The sequence below is a fragment of the Myxine glutinosa genome, chromosome 4, assembly GCF_964187855.1.
Source record: "Myxine glutinosa chromosome 4, kmMyxGlut1.1, whole genome shotgun sequence".
NCBI classification, from domain to species: domain Eukaryota; kingdom Metazoa; phylum Chordata; class Myxini; order Myxiniformes; family Myxinidae; genus Myxine; species Myxine glutinosa.
The window spans coordinates 10,428,260-10,446,416 of record NC_136264.1 but is presented as its reverse complement, the minus strand read 5'-3'; the positions used below and the strand labels follow the sequence as shown (position 1 = coordinate 10,446,416).

Here is an 18,157-nt window from a genome sequence, read left to right as displayed (position 1 = left end):
ATCGGCGGGGATCCCCGCCTCCAGAGTGGCTGGTCACGTGACCGCCAAAGCGTGTCGCGCGTGCGGGTATAATGAGCTACACCTGTGGATCACGTGACCACGGAAGCACGCCTCGCTTGAGAGGCATGGCTTTCGGTTTGCGTTTTGCTTTATAAGGCGCGATAAATGGGCTTTTGAGTGTTAGCGGTTCATGGCGTTGACGGTTCATGACGGTTCATGACGGTTCATGACGGTTCATGGCGTTGACGGTCAAAAACCCATTACATCAATTTTACCAGGCACTGTACAGTAAGTACAGTGGACACCAAATGCACGGTGGAAGGCTAGAAGTAGAAGATCGTCCAAGACAAGTGAGAATAAGCCATACTTTGGAGATGACGTCATTCGCTGATCCGATAACCAAAGATGTGGTATAAAAAACCAGGTGAGCTAACAATGCAGCAATGAAGGAATTCGGCCAAGGCACCGGCACACAACGACCTACCTACATCGAAAGACTCAATGCCAATGGTGACAGAAGCCAAGACGGCCGGCTTAAACACCGCCGAAAGACCACGGTGTACCAACTTACGATGCAGAACATCTTGCACTTAATATGATGACAACAGGTGCCATCCTCTGACGTACCATTACAGGTACAGGTACAGTACACGTGAGCACAGAGCAAAAGTTCACTGAAACCGAGATTAAGAAAAAAGAAAAAACACCTCGTGGTCCGTGCTCGATATCCGAGTTTCAATCTTTTCAAACACATGATGCTCTCGGTCACGGTATCTCCTGCGAGCTGCTTCTCCTTCAACCACACAAACAACAACTTCTCCATATCTTCATGGATAGAGGTCCGGAGCTTTGAAATAATCGTAACGCCCTTGGCTGGCGTTATAGCCTTTATGGACTCCTTCTGCTTCAAAATCGTACATATCGTAGAAGGAGTACGATCGTACTGCCTCGCCAAGTCGACAACACGCACACCTCACCTGGCATGCTCTTCTCCTCTGCTTAATAAAACCAGTTTATTTCTTTACATTCTCTTGTATTATGTACAGTATATACGAGGTCGTGCTTGTTTATACATTATTTGTTATTTATAAAGTACATTTTTGTTATTTAAAAGCACCTAACAAAAAAAATTGGTGTTTTTTTTTTTGAGGCTGGAACGGATTAATAGCATTTCAATGCATTTGAATGGGAAAATTTGCTTTGACTTACGAGCGATTTGGCTTACGAGCTCCGTCACGGAACGGATTAAACTCGTAAGCCGAGGTACCACTGTATATTTATATATATATATATATATATATATATATATATATATATATATATATATATTGTTACGGATCTTGGAGTACGGCACTCCCCTTACCGAGGGCGGGGGGGGGGGGTTAATCCCCTCGTCTATTAAGCTGGCCGTCTCCGGTCCTGGAGCTATGACGTCACTTCCGGTCAGCGCTGAATAGGGTGGTCGGCCAATTGTTCCTATTACCTAATTACCAGCGCCTTCCGGTAAGCGAGGAAATGAGCCCCGCCCGAGCCGCTGACAAGATGGAAGATTGCAGAGCGGTTTAGCAACCCGCAGCTCGAGCCGTTAACAAAGGGACTAAACCCGATTATAGCGGTTGGCCAAATCGTGCCACAGGTACTCAATGGGGAAAAGACTAAGACGATCGGACGAAAGGAAGCAAAGAATACGAAGGGTAAAGGAAGAACAAATATGATTTATTACCATCTAAAATAGGAAACGAAAGAAGGGAATGTACAAGAAGAGGAAACAAAAGGACATAGGGCAACCTTAGACACTTATATAACACGCCCATGACAATACAAACAGACTCAAACGAAAGGTAGCTGATAGGGGAGGAAGGTCCAGGTGGATGGTTCCAGGCGAGAGGATGGTCCAGGTTCTGTGTCCGCAGGTGAAGGACGGCTGGCGGCTTGACGCCGGTGGCGCGCGACCGGACCTCACAAACGCGAGGGGCTGGGATGAATGCACGTATAGCGAACCGAACGCTCTCAAGACCACAGCAGTTCGTATTGACAACGATCGTCCCAAACGATCCTCTGCGCAATGTTCTTAAGTTCGCCGCCTCTGCCGATCTCGTTCATCTCCCTCGGTCTCTCCGTGAAACGGCTTTGCGCTCCCGCTTTTATTGGAAGCCTCGCGTATCAAGCCGCGTCCGCTTTGCTTTGCCTACCCGTGAACACGCCTCGGCCCGGATTGGTCACAAGGGTTCATCGGTACCTCCCCTCGTGACGCGTCGATGGAGCCACGCCTATGTTCCGGGCCGCTCCTCCCTTTTTCTCCCACTCTGACCGTGTGCGTAATGGCGGCTTGGGGCCAGCAAACAAACCAAAAAGGGCAGCGAACGCTGCAATACGGCTACTGGCACCTTGGAGAGAGAGAGATGATTGGGGATAATTGAATGGGCCTATCTTATTTGATTAATACAACGCAGAGTCAAACTATTGGAAACAGATCCTTAACTGAAACATAGACTAATGAAATAACTAAAGAAGAATCTATGGTGTCCTACGTGTTGTACATGGCCTAATATAACTAGGGTGCGACCTTTACAAAGGGGGATATTTACAAGAATTATTATTTTACAAAGTGAAGGTTCTAAAAACCGTAACACAATCTATGTATCATGACACATCATTTCAGCATTCAACTCGTATTGCTACAGGTTTTGCAATAAAAAAAGTTTGGTAAAAAGTCTCCTACTGTTGGATGTTTATTATCCCCAAGCTTTTTTTTTAAATGGGGGGATATTGTAATGAGCTCTGTCTGTCCGTCACACTATCTCCCCCTAAACGGTTGGGTAGAAATTCACCAAACTTGGTAGTTATGATCACCACATGGCAAGAATGTGCAATAACAGTGAGTGCCCCCTGGGCAGAGTCAAAAGGTCAAATATTGAAAAATGTAATTTTGGGTACATTTTTATACCTCCGCCCCCAAAGGTTGCCGGAGGCATTATGTTTTTGGGTTGTCCGTCCGTTCGTACGCCCGTCTGTCCGTACGGGCTAAACCGTGTTTTTCTCAGCAACCACATGTCCAATTGAGACGAAACTTTCAGGGTTGGTGTAATACCCATGCAGAATGTTTTTTTATGACAATTGTGACATCATTGGGTTAGTGGTATAGCAGCCATCTTGGATTAAACACAAATAATTAAAAAATTATTTCTCGGGAACCGCTTCATGGAAAAATTTGAAACTTGGCACATTGTCAAGTAATCCCAAATGGGGAACAAAAGCATGATAATGATGACATCATTTGTAAAGTGGTATACCAGCCAAAAATGTTTTAATCGAATTCCTTATCCTAAATATCTGAAATTGCATTCACATGATCGATGACCCATTTGTATTGAAATATTAAATTTATGACATCATAGGTCACATGGTTTGGTAGCCATATTGGATTTAACCTCAAACCTTAAAAAAAACATCTTCCAAACCACCAAATCGATTGAGTCGAAAGTTTGTGTGTCATTCACTCGGCATGGCGATTAAAAGATGATCAGGAAAACATCATTGGTCACATGGTGTGCAAGCCATATTGGGTTGAAGGAAGATATTAAATAATTATATCTCTGAAACCGCTTACCCTATTGATGCAAAATTTTACAAATATCATGCAACACCACTGGTGCATGTAGTTTGAAAATGATGATGTCGTCGGTAATGTGGTTTGGCTGCCATCTTGGATAGAAAAATGGACCTTATCCGATCAGCACGAAACGTCACAAACGTGATTCCGCACCCATACATATGCAGAGTGTACATTTTTAAGGTCGTATGTCATGTGGTGTGGCAGCCATATTAGCTTGAAAGCCGATTTTTTTTTTAATTCCTTCTCTGAAACTGCTTCACCGATCGATGTGAAACCTGTCATGGCTGGTGAAAATGTGATACTTGAAAACAGCGGAAGGGATGTAAATCAAACTTGTTTATTTTTAGGACAGTGAACGAGGGCATCGACCTGTTGTGGAACTATGCAGAGGCATATTGGCGACACACTAGCTTTGCTCTAGTTAAGCAATTGTTAATGAAACTTAGTATATGCAATCAACATTGGGGAAAGCATTAAATAAGTAACGATTTACTGGACTTCACCCATGGTTCATGCCCCAGGTGTTGCGTCTTTGGGGACCAGGGTTTAAAACCGGGGGGGGGGGGGCGCGGAGGCGGGGATATCTGCTAATAGCTTGTTATTGGGACCCAGGAAGATGGAAAAGATATATGGAAATGCTGTTGAATACAGAGAATGAATGGGATGGCAACATAGAGAGTAACCCAGTTTTAGGACCGGCAGAGAAGATAACTGAGGAGGAAGTTGAGGAAGCGATAAAAGCAATGAAGGGTAGAAAAGCAGGAGGGCCGACGGGAGTTGTGGGAGATATGTTGAAGGCAGCAGGAAGTTGGGGTGTGAAGAGAATGACAGAGATCTGTAATATGGTGGTGAAAGAAGGCCGCATTCCAGTGGATTGGGAACTGAGTACCCTCGTCCCTCTATACAAGGGGAAAGGTGACCCTCTGGAGTGTGGCTCGTACCGAGCGATAAAGTTATTGGAGCATGGAATGAAGGTATTGGAAAGGGTGTTGGAGAGGAGGATAAGGAAGAAAGTGAAGATCGACGAAATGCAGTTTCGATTCATGCCAGGAAGAGGAACGACAGACGCGCTTTTCATTGTGAGGCAGTTGCAGGAGAAGTACATGGAGAAGAGGAAGAAGTTGTTTCTTGGGTTTGTTGATCTGGAGAAAGCATTCGATCGGGTTCCATGCAAAGTATTGACATGGGCATTGAGGAAGTTAGGAGTGGAGGAATGGTTGATCAGAGTAGTGATGGCAATGTACAAAAGAGCGCGCACAGCTGTAAGGACGAAGGACGGGAACAGTGGTGAGTTTAAGGTGAAGGTGGGAGTGCATCAGGGGTCGGTACTAAGTCCACTACTATTTGTAGCTGTGATGGAGGTGCTGGCTCAGAACGTAAAGGAGGGTTTACCGTGGGAGTTGTATGCAGATGATCTGGTGTTGATTGCGGAAAGTATGGATGGACTGAAGGAAAAGATGAACACGTGGAAGGAATGTATGGAGACAAAAGGTCTGAAGGTGAATATCGGAAAGACGAAGGTGATGGCAAGTGGTAAAGCATGTGGTGAGGTGGAAAGAACTGGGAAGTGGCCCTGTGCTGTGTGTAGGAAGGGTGTCGGAGTGAACTCCATTCAGTGTACAATGTGCGCTGAGTGGGTTCATCAAAAATGTAGTGGTCTGAGAGGGTCATTGACCAGTGTGGCAGCTACATTCAAATGTAAGGTGTGCACAGAGGGAGCTGCAGATGGAGGAAATGTTGAGTTGGATCTTGGAGACGGCGTGAAGCTGGAAGGTGTGAAAACATTTTGCTACCTCGGAGACATGCTGAATGGAGAAGGTAGATCAGACTCGGCAACGGTTGCTCGAGTGAGATGTGCATGGAAGAAGTTTCGGGAATTGAGTGGCGTGCTGATGATGAGGGGAGTGTCGTTGAAGCTGAAGGGAAAGGTGTGTGCTGCATGTGTGAGAAGTGTTATGATTTATGGGAGCGAGACATGGGTAATGAACGTAGAGCAGCAACGAAGGTTGGAAAGGGTGGAAATGCGAATGGTTCGACGGATGTGCGGAGTATCGTTGAGAGAGAGGAAGACAAATGATGAATTGCGAAAGATGATGGGAATAGAGCCTGTGATTGATGCTGTGAAGAGGAACAGGTTGAGATGGTTTGGTCATGTGTTGAGGAAGGATGAAAGTGACTGGTTGAGAAGAGTGATGGAAATGAATGTAGAAGGAAGTAGAAGACGGGGAAGACCGAGAAAGACTTGGCTAAAGATGGTGGAAGAAGAAATGCGGGCAAGGGGGTTAACAAGGAGAGATGCAGAAAATAGGGCAAAATGGAGAAGATTGTCATGGGGACCACAAGGCTAACCCCCGCTCTAGCAGGGAAAAGGGCCTTTAAAATGCATGTTGTTGTTGTTGTTGTTGTTGTTGTTATTGGGACATTCCTGGTGGGGCTTATTGCCATTGGTCAGGTGATCATTGTACTTTTTATTTTTTTGCTGACACATTCCAGGTCTTGACTCCACGGATGGACATTGGGATTTATGCAATGGGCTGCACCCAGGACAAATTGGTTACAAATGAACCAACCAATGAGGCTTGTTCCACCGAGGTTTTGCAGGAACTGCTTCGTGAGGCACGGGATCCCACTACGATTGTAAGTAACGCTGCAATGACAGGTGCTTCTGATAAAAATACAAGGGAAATGAAGCCCAGATATCAACTTACTAATATTCCATGATGTAACAGGGAGTTGAGACCTTTTACCGCAACGTGTCTGAATTTAATCGTATAAAAACAATTTTACTGAAGTGGGGAGGCCACCATTTTAGCTAGAAGGCAATGCACTTGTTATCCCAAGGCAACTTGTTATCCCAACCTGAAATTTGAATTCTGGAGAACGGGCATGTATTGTTGTGGTGTGGAGAGGGGGTAAGGGCAAAGGGTAAACAACCCACAACAAGCATACCATGGTGGGCATTTTCACCGGCAGTTCAACTATAATAATTGTCCACAATATGATTACAACGTGAAATTTATCACTTACGTTAATTTAAATGTGTATGGTGAGGAATATGCACTGAGCCGAGAAACATCGAGTTATAGAATGTTAAATTAATTTAAACATCGAAACTATGTGTATTTTAACTCACGAAGGTCGTTGTGCGAATCTGAGGGAATGCAACGCGTTACTGTGATACTGGTCGTGACACATCAAATCTTTCACTTTCCTAGCTTTGTGGAATAATGCACCATTAGGCCATAAATGTATCTGCAATGTTTTTCTCATAAATGCCAGAGGCAGTCTTGTCTCGTCTGTGATTGGCTGTGAAAGGTTATTAGAACACAGGTGACTTTAACGTACCTTTCTTTGTTCAATAATGGTGTTTTGAATTTACCTGAATGTATTACATATTTGACAAGGCCTGACAGGAGATTGCAGAGGTAGCACAGGAATCTTTGAATAGTTTAGCAGGGTTACAATCCTCGGCCTTACTTTAAAACCCTAGTCCTACCAACATATTTTACTACCTAAACTTACCAACTGGGGTCTTTTCAGACCCCAACTCAAAAACTACTCAACCATACTAAATCTGGCAAAGTTTCACATCAATGACTAAACATGGTGTTTATTGATAAAGTTAACAAACATTGAAAATATACACAGTCGTGGCCTTGAGCCAAAAAAATTGGGGTCATATATTGGGTATTATTGATAAAGCCATAGAAATTGGGTCATATATTGGGTATCTATATATATAAAGTAGAGTTGGCCTCTGTGTCTGTATCCTGATCTATCTATGATCTCTAAGATCTCGAGAACCCGTGGACGGATTTGCGAGCGGAAAGTACTGTTCGACTCGGGATGGTCCCAGGAATGTCACGGAGACATAAACATTTAAAAAATTTCGGGTTTTAAAATTAGCGTATTATTAGCACTAGCAGAAGAGAGAGGGATTCGAAGGGAGGGAGCGCAGCGCTTCTAGCGCTTCTGACTACAGCACACCTTAAAATTAAAAAAACTTCGGGTTTTAAAATTAGTGTGTTACGCGTAATTAGCGCTAGCAGAAGAGGGAGGGAATCTAAGGGAGGGAGCGCAGTGCTCCCTCCAGCGCTTCTGTTAGCGTAATTAGCGTATTTCGGAACGTTAATTTTTCAACTTCATTATTCGGAATCAGTACGTCCGAGAGAACCTTCGTAACGTTAATTTTTCAACTTCATCCGATTGACATGGGACCAACGGCATGTGACAAAGAGTGAAACATACAGGCTACATTTATTTGACGACAATGAGTTCCGACTTCCGACCTCGGTGGGATGACAGGCTGAGTCAACCCCCCTGGTGTGAAGGGGGAGGAGGAGGGGAGGGGGAAGAGAAGGGGAGGGGAACGAGGGGGAAGGGGATGGGAGGGGGGGAGGGGGAGGGGGAGAGGGGGAGGGGGAGGGGGAAGGGGGAGGGGAGGGGGGGGAGGGGAACGGGGGGGGAGGGGGAGGGGAGGGGCCCTTCTTCCCCTGGGCACCCCCCGCACCCTTCCCCTCCCCCCTTCCCCTCCACCCCCTCCCCCCCTTCCCCCTCCCCCCCCCATTCCCCCTCCCCTCCTCTTCCCCCTCCCCTCCTCCTCCCCCGCTTCCCCCTCCCCCCCTCCCCCCCCGTTCCCCTCCCCTCCTCTTCCCCCTCCCCTCCTCCTCCCACTCCCGTGCAAAGCCGGGTACCTCTGCTAGTTATTGATAAAGCCAAAAAAATTGGGGTCATATATTGGGTATTATTGATAAAGCCAAAAAAATTGGGGTCATATATTGGGTATTATTGATAAAGCCAAAAAAATTGGGGTCATATATTGGGTATTATTGATAAAGCCAAAAAAATTGGGGTCATATATTGGGTATTATTGATGAAGCCAAAAAAATTGGGTCATATATTGGGTATTATTGATAAAGCCAAAAAAATTGGGTCATATATTGGGTATTATTGATAAAGCCAAAAAAATTGGGGTCATATATTGGGTATTATTGATAAAGCCAAAAAATTTGGGGTCATATATTGGGTATTATTGATGAAGCCAAAAAAATTGGGGTCATATATTGGGTATTATTGATAAAGCCAAAAAAATTGGGGTCATATATTGGGTATTATTGATAAAGCCAAAAAAATTGGGGTCATATATTGGGTATTATTGATAAAGCCAAAAAAATTGGGTCATATATTGGGTATTATTGATAAAGCCAAAAAAATTGGGGTCATATATTGGGTATTATTGATAAAGCCAAAAACATTGGGTCATATATTGGGTATTATTGATAAAGCCCAAAAAATTGGGTCATATATTGGGTATTATTGATAAAGCCAAAAAAATTGGGTCATATATTGGGTATTATTGATAAAGCCCAAAAAATTGGGGTCTGAGGAGGTATACGGGGCAGGGGGGGGGGGGAGTGGGGGTTGTCCCCCAAAGTAGGTACTTGCTTTCTTCTCAGAAACTACAGACACAATTTCGATGAAACTTCACCATAACCTTTATCACCCGTGATGTGCCAATGTTTGTTCAAGGCATTGATTCAAAAAAATGGGGGTCTGAAAAGGTATACGGAGTTGGGGGAGGGGGGGGGGGTGGCTCCCCAAAAAAGGTATTTTTTTTGTTTGTTTGTTTAAAGTTTTATGATTATGTTAGTATGATTCTACATGATGCCCTGTCTTCTAGCAACCACTGAAATTGGTTTAAAATACCTTTAGTCGGTGTAGTACACTACTTTATTCTATCAGGTGAGCGCCAGGGGAATTGCCCATATGTTTCTTTACAGACCAGTCCTTTGGAGACCAATTGCATTCTTACAGACCAATTGCCTGCTCATTTTTGATAGACATTAATGTATACTTTATTACCTCCTGCACATGCACACGCACATGCACACACACACACACACCATTGGTGTATTTTTGTATGATTACACCATTTTCCCTTCACTTTGACATTAACGTAAGTAAAATAAACCTTTTTTCCTATCCTTGTTTTTTGAAGGCCCAGGAATACAAAACGGCCTCACAGAGGGAAGTCGACAGCATGCGAGATCTTCGACGGACAAATGCAGCTAAGTTGGTAGAGAAGGACCCAACAGTTGAACCACAAGTGCCAACATCATCTCCTGTAGCCTCTACTGCTCCGCCGCACTTCTGCTTGTGTCGTCGTGCAGCCTCGGGCACCTTGCTCGCATGCGAGCTCTGTGCAGAACTCTTCCACATGGGCACGTGTGTGGCGCCCCCATTCGGCTGCTCACGTGTCTCGGCAGAACCCATGGGACCCGGTTGGCACGCGCGCGACCTGCGGTTCTTGTGCCCGGGATGCCGGCGTTCTCGGCGTCCACGCCTAGAGGCCATCCTGCCGCTATTAGTTGCACTGCAAAAGCTTCCGGTCAGATTGGAAGAGGGTGAAGCACTCCAATGTGCAACGGAGCGTGCCATGGATTGGAAGGAGCGTGCACGAGCATTGCTTGCCCGTCCAGAGGTGGCGTGCGCCCTCGGAGGGAGTGCTGCGAAGCTGCACGATGTTGCTACTCTTGCAAACGTTTGCCCTACACTCGAGGAAGGCGAGGTGAATTGGCAACGTGACGTAGTATTGTGTGTCCTTGCTGTAGATTCACAATGAAAATGTTAAAATTTCAAGTTCAATGATTTGTAATTTGAGTGATAATTGTTTTTGGTTGGAGGGGTAGTGTGGGGGTTTTCCATTCCCTCCATCGTCAAAAGTCAATGAAAGGCATTTTTAATGTATGGTTCTCTTTATACAGGTGAGATGTAGCAGACAGTTATTTCATTCGGCAGTAGAAAAGTAAATGTCATCATGTGACCCTCAGAAACCTGATCACAAGCCAGATCTCTTGCCATGGTGAGAAGATAAAAACACCGGAGACTCTTCCTTCCTCTTGCTCACTAATGAGACCATTTTTATCAGCCATATCAGCCATAACCATATCAATGAGACCATATCGGCATCACAAGTTGATTTCATTCAAATATACGATGCGCCAGAGTCTAACAGAATTTGATCACCTGACTAGGCAATGCCTTGTCTTTCTGATAAACCATGATTTCTTCACTCCAAGACCAGGCTACATTGCATGTATGATTCCTGTCCTCACTACCTCACCAGGCTATTCCTGTTAGCCTGGTGTTGGCTTAACGGTTAGGGTGCCGGCTTGGGATCCTAGGATCCTGCGTTCGAATCCCGGTCGATCGCTGAATTAACACCAGCGGGGTTGACTCAGCCTGTCATCTTTCTGAGGTCGGCAAATTGAGCACCAACTCACTGGTAATTCCCTGCATGTCGCAAGAGGCAACCAACAGGGTTGGCGGCAGGAAGGGCATCCGGCCATAAAACATTGCTTTAAAAAGGGGACCAAGGTACCCGAAAAAGGCCAACCCTGCTCTGTGGGGAAAATGGCCTCTAAAGGTGGTACTACTAATACATAACTGTGAGTTAGACGTCGTTATGCTATTTTAATTTGTGTCGTCACGAGTGATGGATTTTCTGCAACACGTGCGATGCAAACCTACGTCGCCGCGTCAGGATTGACGCCATTCGGGCATGGTATAAAGCGTCGGGAGTGACGTACTGACACATGACGGCTTGCCTTCGTATCAGTTCACAACACTATGTTGGGAACATGTCAGCAGAATGCATGCATGGAAGCATGACGTTGCTTGCCTGCACAACACAATGTAGTAGCATTACAAGTTACCCACCTTTAAATATATATATATATATATACAGACTACTCACAATAAGTTAGGGATATTGTGGGAGAGTTGATTTTTTTTTTTTAGGGGTTAGGGTTATGGTATTGAAATCAAGAATGCTGTGTTTTTTCACACTCATTAATAACCATAGAATGAGGACCACCAACTTTTTTCAACATAATTAACACACAAAATCAACCACACCAAAGAACCTGCCAATATCCCTAACTTATTGTGAGTAGTGTATATACATATACATGTATATGCACAGGTCAAGCCGTGATGTACACGAGGCAAAAACAGAAACGCCTGGATAAATAAGGAACGCCAAGTATATTGAAAGCAATGTATCTGTATCTGTATGACTTCCACACAGGTGTGGCCCATTTCTTAATTAAGCAAATAGCACCCCAGTATGCTTTGGGTCACGTATAAAGATGCTGCATGGACCTTGTTGCCTATAATTATGGCTGCAAGAGGAGACCTCAGTGACTTTGAAAGAAGGTTGATTGCTGGGGTGCATTTGGCAGGAGCTTCAGTGACAAAGCCGGTTTAACTTGCTGATGTTTCACGAGCAACGGTGTCCAAGGTGATGTCGGCATGGAACTCTGATGAAAAGACATCATCAGCAAAGGGCAACAATGGGCGGAAACTTATACTCCAGGATTGTGATATCCGTGCATTAATTTAAAATGCAAGGCAAAGCAGGTGAGAAACTACAGATCAAATGACTGAATTTCAACCTGGGGCCTGAGCAGCCAGTTTCATCAAAACCGGTCTGCTGAGAACTCAACAGAGCAGAAAACCATATTAGATTTGCAGTGCACCAACCTCTCGTCACACCTGGCAATGCGCGTTTGCGAGCCCAGTGATGCAAAGAGCACAGGCAATGGACTACCGAGCAGTGGAGAAATGTGATACGGTCAGATGAATCATCCTTCACCATGTTCTTGCCAAACAGACGAAGGCACGTGTGGCGTCAACCTAAAGAACTCTACAACCCTGAGTGCTTGGTCCCAATAGTCAAAGGTTCTGGTGGTTCTGTAATGTTGTGGGGCACATTTCCTGGTATGGTTTGAGTGCAGTCATTCCCTTAGAAGGCAACGTCACCACCAATCGCTACTGAATGGTACCGAGTGATCATCTTTACCATAGGTTGAAGCATTTCTTTCCTGCCGGGAGGGGTATCTTCCAGGATGACAATCCCTCCATCCACAGAGCACGTGTGGTCGCCCAATGTTTTGTTGAGCATGACACTGATGTTGTCCATATGTCATGGACTTTCAGTCACCAGATCTGAACCCAATCAGGCATTTATGGGATATTCTGGAACGATGCCTGAGAGTGTTTTCCAACTAAATCAAACAGGTGAGAGTTTGATTGACTTTGTTGTGGAAGAATGGTGCCGAATTGCAGATGCTGGACTCTATGCCATGGCCCGTACAGGCCGTGCTGGCCGCAACGTGGTGGCCCAACGTCCTACTAAGTGACTTTACATTGGTATTTCCATTTCCATCCACAGACTGTTACTCCCATAAGTTGAGCAAAAGGCATTTAATGAAAACAATAATTTTTCCTTTGCTTTAATAGGACATTTGCATACGAGAATCAAAGAAATTGAGTAACATTTTATAACAAAAAAGAGTAATGTCCTTTTGTTAGTGTGGACCCTTTGTAGGTGAAACTATTTTTGATAAACTGGTATCATTTAACTTCCCCCTCTCCCTGTTCCATAGGTGCAATCCGATGGTGAGAGCGACTTCAAGGACTCCAGTTTTGTCTTGCAAAGCAGAATATCGACACCATGTAAGAACTAATGATGATACTGCCATGGGAAAACACTTTTTGGTCAAGATGGGTCCTCTTTCCGTTATCCTAGATATCCCCAAATGTATATATGTCATTCAATGCAGCACATGCTCCATGTGAAATGTAGCATAAATATATGAGGAGTAAGAGGATAAATATGGTATGAAGGCAGGTGTTGGTTACTTTATCATTCCACGTGTATGGCTGAAAATTGCAACTTGTTGTCTCACCACACTCACAGATTTATTTGATTGGGGTGGTGTAGATTTATCTAATGCCCATGATCTGACCCTGGGTATCCCAAGCACGAATGCAAAATTTGGTGGAGGTCAACCAAGCCACTTTTGATTCCATAAGAACAGACATGCAGACGTTGTCTTATTTTGTATTGTAGGATTAACCAATAGCACTGCTCAGCTCAGGGTTGGCACAATCCTTGAAATTCCTGGAAAAAATGAAAAAACATTTTCCAGTTCTGAAAATTCCTGGAAAACATGTCAAAGCCCTGGAAAATTGCGAAAATAGAAATAATCTACTCGCCCCCATCGGAGTTGTTAATTCCGCCAGTCTCTTTAAGACAAAGTTACCAATGTTAACCTCCCCCGGGGATTTATCACTTACCACGCCAAAATGTTTCAGTCGACCGCATAACTCATCCTTAGTCTCTCACATTGTAGTTCTCCTCCTCTTCTCTTTATAAGGGATGAGGTCCGATGGCACCAAGCTTCTGCCCTGCCTTGACCACGATACTCCTCCACTTCCCTCTGACCTCAGCCAACTCTCTCCACCCTCCAACCACGCCCAACTTACTGATAACTCCCTTAACACAGTCCTCACATCTCAACAAGGTCTGCCTCTTTTCCTCCTACCTTGTTCCCTCAACCTATCCACTTTCTTTGCTATTCTTTTCCATCTCTCACCCCCCCCCCACCCCCCCCCCCCACCCCCCACATAGGTGCCAAGTGTCTAGCTCAACTCATCCAGCATTACACCAATCTCCTAGTCAAGTTAATCTGCACACCAATCTCCTCCCTCAGTTCATCCATTCTCCTTCCATCCACCCTCTTCACTCCCACAATCCTCCTGATTCAGTTGTTCCCGCAAATCTGCAGCCTCTGTTGTTGTCTCTCTATCAGTGCCACCGTTTCCAGACCGTACAGGTAGGCCGGCATTACACGCGAGTAGTGTAATAATGTTGCTTCTGGGACACCTCCGTTTAACATGGGAAATCCCTATCTAATGTCATTTACCCCTTTGTCTTTTTCAAAAATCATAAACACCTCTATTTCTCCCACCCTCATCTTTATGAACCTTTTGTCTGTAGTACCTATCCTTAATGTTGTTCATTAGACCACTCAAACACTACAAATATTTGTTTTCTCTTATAGACCTATCATCCTTCTTCTACATATCATCTGGCAGATTAATCTTTGACCCACTCAAACATTGACCCATTCACTTCCATATTAATTCTTTCCCTCCCTCATTGCCCCTAAACACCTATATTTCTCTCACCCTGTTCTTTACGAACCTTCTAACCTTTTGACATGTTATCCTTATTCATTAGACCACTTAAACACCTGTGATCCTTCTGACCTTATGAACCTTTTAACCTTTTACTCTTAATATCATCTGGTGAATATAACCCACTCAAACAACGACCCTACAAATATTTGTTTATGCGTGGGAAATAATTTAATTCTCTTGCCACTCTCTTCACCATCTAATATATTAACAAAAAATATGTTTGAGTTTGGTTCTTTATTAAGATATTTTAACTGAGCTAAGATAAAATGGTAAACCTCCCTCAATGTTCTTGCTTGAGCGCCTCCAGTGCCACATACCATTTTTAAATTAAAGTATATATTTTCCTGACAACCATCAAAGTTTTCCGTCCACTCAAAAATATTTCCATCTTTTTTACCCAATTCACCGGTATTTAAATTAATTCTCTTATTTGTTTTGTGAACTTTTTTACCAGTTGCCTTTTCAATTATACCTATTTGATATTTTTCACATTCATTATGTTTTCCATTTATATACCAAGGTTGATTACACCTCCACTCTTTAGTCTGGTTGATACTTGGTTCTATCATTTATATAATAGTAAAAAAGGCGGCGGTAGCCCGTTAAAATCCCCAACCCCCCCCCTTTTTAACTTATCACATATATATATCTTATCACTTATATATATCTTATCACTTATGTATATCTTATCACTTATATATATCTTATCACTTATATATATATCTTATCACTTATATACTTATATAACCATAAGGGAGACTATCAATTCCATTTTCTAAAATAAACCTCTTATCATCAAAAGCCCCCAATGCTTTCTTATTTATCTCTTCTGAATATAATTGATGTTTATAACTTCTTATTCCATTAATCTTTCTAAACTCTTCTTTCTTTGTTGTTAAACAGTTATAATAATCCTTAAAGTTTATTGTTTCTTTAATAACATTTTTCTTTACACCTTTTAACTTCTTATCAGTCTTTTCAACGTTATTCACAATGTATTTATAAGCATAAGCCTTTGACCTCAATCCCACAAATTCACTCATAACATTTCCTCCTAATTCATCCTTGAACTTTCCAATCACCTTTTTATTTTTAGAAGAGAACAACTCACTCTCTGGACTGTAATTACTCGTGTCATAGATATTAATGTCTCTTTTCATGTCTGAATAAACATCGTTGGTATTAATTTTCAAAATAAAACTATCTGTATCCATATAAAGTAGATTAACATCATTTTGATATTTCTTCCTCAAGTTATTATAAAAGTAATCATACATTAATGACTTTGATAAATCAAGAATTGTTGTTCCAATATAAATAGGTTTGTTCATTTCAATACTCTCTTTAATCAAATGGATCGCACAAAAGTTCTCAGTAAAGACCTCAGCTCGAGTAAAACTCGGTCTATTAATTAATTTTGATGCTTGTTCCCAAGATGTTGATAGTCTGATATTTTGTCTTTTCCTCACATTCTCCATAGTCTTACCAAAGACCGCATTATTCATCAATTTATAAAAGTCTTTCTCAAAATCTGTTTTTGACTCTGTTCTTCTTTGTGTATTAAAATCAATGTACCCCTTTAACCAATGACTTTGATTGAACTTTAGAACCCTATGGATCTTCTCTACTCTTAGACCTTTTGATAAATATTGTCGCAAATTTCTTTGGTGTAGAACATAATTTTTCTTGTTATATAATGTAGTAAGTAATTTTTCTGTTGATTCACCTATATCAAACGATCGTTGATAATCACTCAACCATTCTTTCTTTGGACTTGCTTTCTCACAAGCAAATGGGAGATCTTTGTGTAGGTTATGGAGTTCCTCTGGATATTTTAAATCAATTTCAAAATAATAACCAACTTTTTCTTCATCCAATTCTTTTTGTGTAGAGATACATACATCTTGTAAAACGTTTTTGTAGTCTTTTTCCTTTACCCATCTAAGTTTTCCATAAGGAAGAGCCTGAGACATTGCCCAGCCATACAGGTTGTTCGCGTCATAGTACATCAAGTAAGAACTCTCTTTCGTTGGATCATAATTTGGAAGATATTTGTTATTTGCTTTTGCGTATCTACTCGAGCAGACTTGTGAAATTCCACCTCTTTTTGCCTTTTCAATCATCAAAAGCATATCAACATCGGTTATCAAATCCAAATCTTGTTTTGTCATTTTCAACATCGCACTCCAGGCCAATCCAGGTGCTGTGTAGTAGTGAGCAGGATCCAATCCATATCCAGTGCGACAAACAGATCTAAAGGCTTCAAATACATCGGCCAATAAAAGCACATCAGTTTTGAGATACAAATCGTGATACTCGCCAAGATTCTTGATGTTATATTTTTCCCAAACATTTTGTGCGTGTACATAATCTTTATCAGATATATGACTATTATTTAATTTGTTATAGAAATTTTCTTTTGAAGGAAGTTGTGTTTCATTGAATCTCTCAAATGAGTCCATATAGTCATAGGGGTAAATTCCCTTTTGTGTTAGAAAATCTTTATCTAAAAAATACTCTGAAAGACATGGAAACTCTTTTAGATTTTGAACCAAGTTAACCAATGGACTTGCCATGAATTTAAATGTATCAAGAAATCTGATATGAGTAATAGGAGATGTGTGAATTGTTTTTGTGAATGAAATGTATTTCTGATCCGTGTTTGGAATTGCTGAGATACTTCCAGAAGTCTTTGAGAGTTCCTTGATAAATAGATGTGTATCATAATGAGCGTTGTTATGAAGAAAGACAGGAATGAAAGAGGGGAGTTGATAATTAATATTACAACTTTGATGAGCCGGACCTCTATATTTACCAGTGAGATGACAATGGTCTCTAACCTTTAGACCTTTACCAATTTTCTCCTCACAAATATGACAGACATTGTTTTTTATAAATTCCCTTTTTTCTTTACTTGTTAAGGACATTGGTTTATTGGTTTCTCTCATTATCTTGGTTAATCGAACACAGTCTTTTTCTAGTCGTTTCACAAACTCCTCTGGGGTATTTGAGCCTCTATACATCTCTAACTTGTTATATTTATCACCAACGGATGATTTGATATAATAACAAAAACCACAAGGAGTATGTTTTTGATATTTATTTGTGTATGATTCTTTTGGATCTTGAGAAGCAGTATCAATTTTTTCTAAAATACTTTCAAAATCAGCATATATAACAAATGGATGTTTGATCTTTTTATTTTCATCTTTGAATGTGATCTTTGAGCCTTCTTTAGGCATATTGATTACCGTTGATTTATGTTCGCCACAATAATTTGAATGTTTATCTAATCTTTCTTGTGAATTGAAGAAGTTAAGACAACGCAAACAAATATATATTTTATTTGTTCTCTTACAGACTTGTGGTTTTATTAATTTAGCAATATCTTTGATGTATGTATAATGTGAATTTTCGTCTGAATTAAAATATAGAAGATTAATATGAGTTTGTTTACAATTGTCAGAAAGCTTTAAAACCTGAATGTTGTTT

The 18,157-nt window shown here is 42.1% G+C and overlaps 1 protein-coding gene across 1 annotated transcript in view; it reads left to right on the top strand.

Annotated features, from left to right (window-relative positions):
• LOC137424414 (lysine-specific demethylase 5C) overlaps positions 1-18,157 on the top strand; it is a 192,450-nt gene that overhangs the window by 138,190 nt on the left and 36,103 nt on the right. The window contains exons 24-26 of the mRNA XM_068111843.2: positions 6,110-6,253; positions 9,615-10,184; positions 13,066-13,135. Of these exons, the coding sequence (XP_067967944.2) occupies positions 6,110-6,253; positions 9,615-10,184; positions 13,066-13,135 (784 nt within the window). The remainder of the gene's footprint in view (positions 1-6,109; positions 6,254-9,614; positions 10,185-13,065; positions 13,136-18,157) is intronic.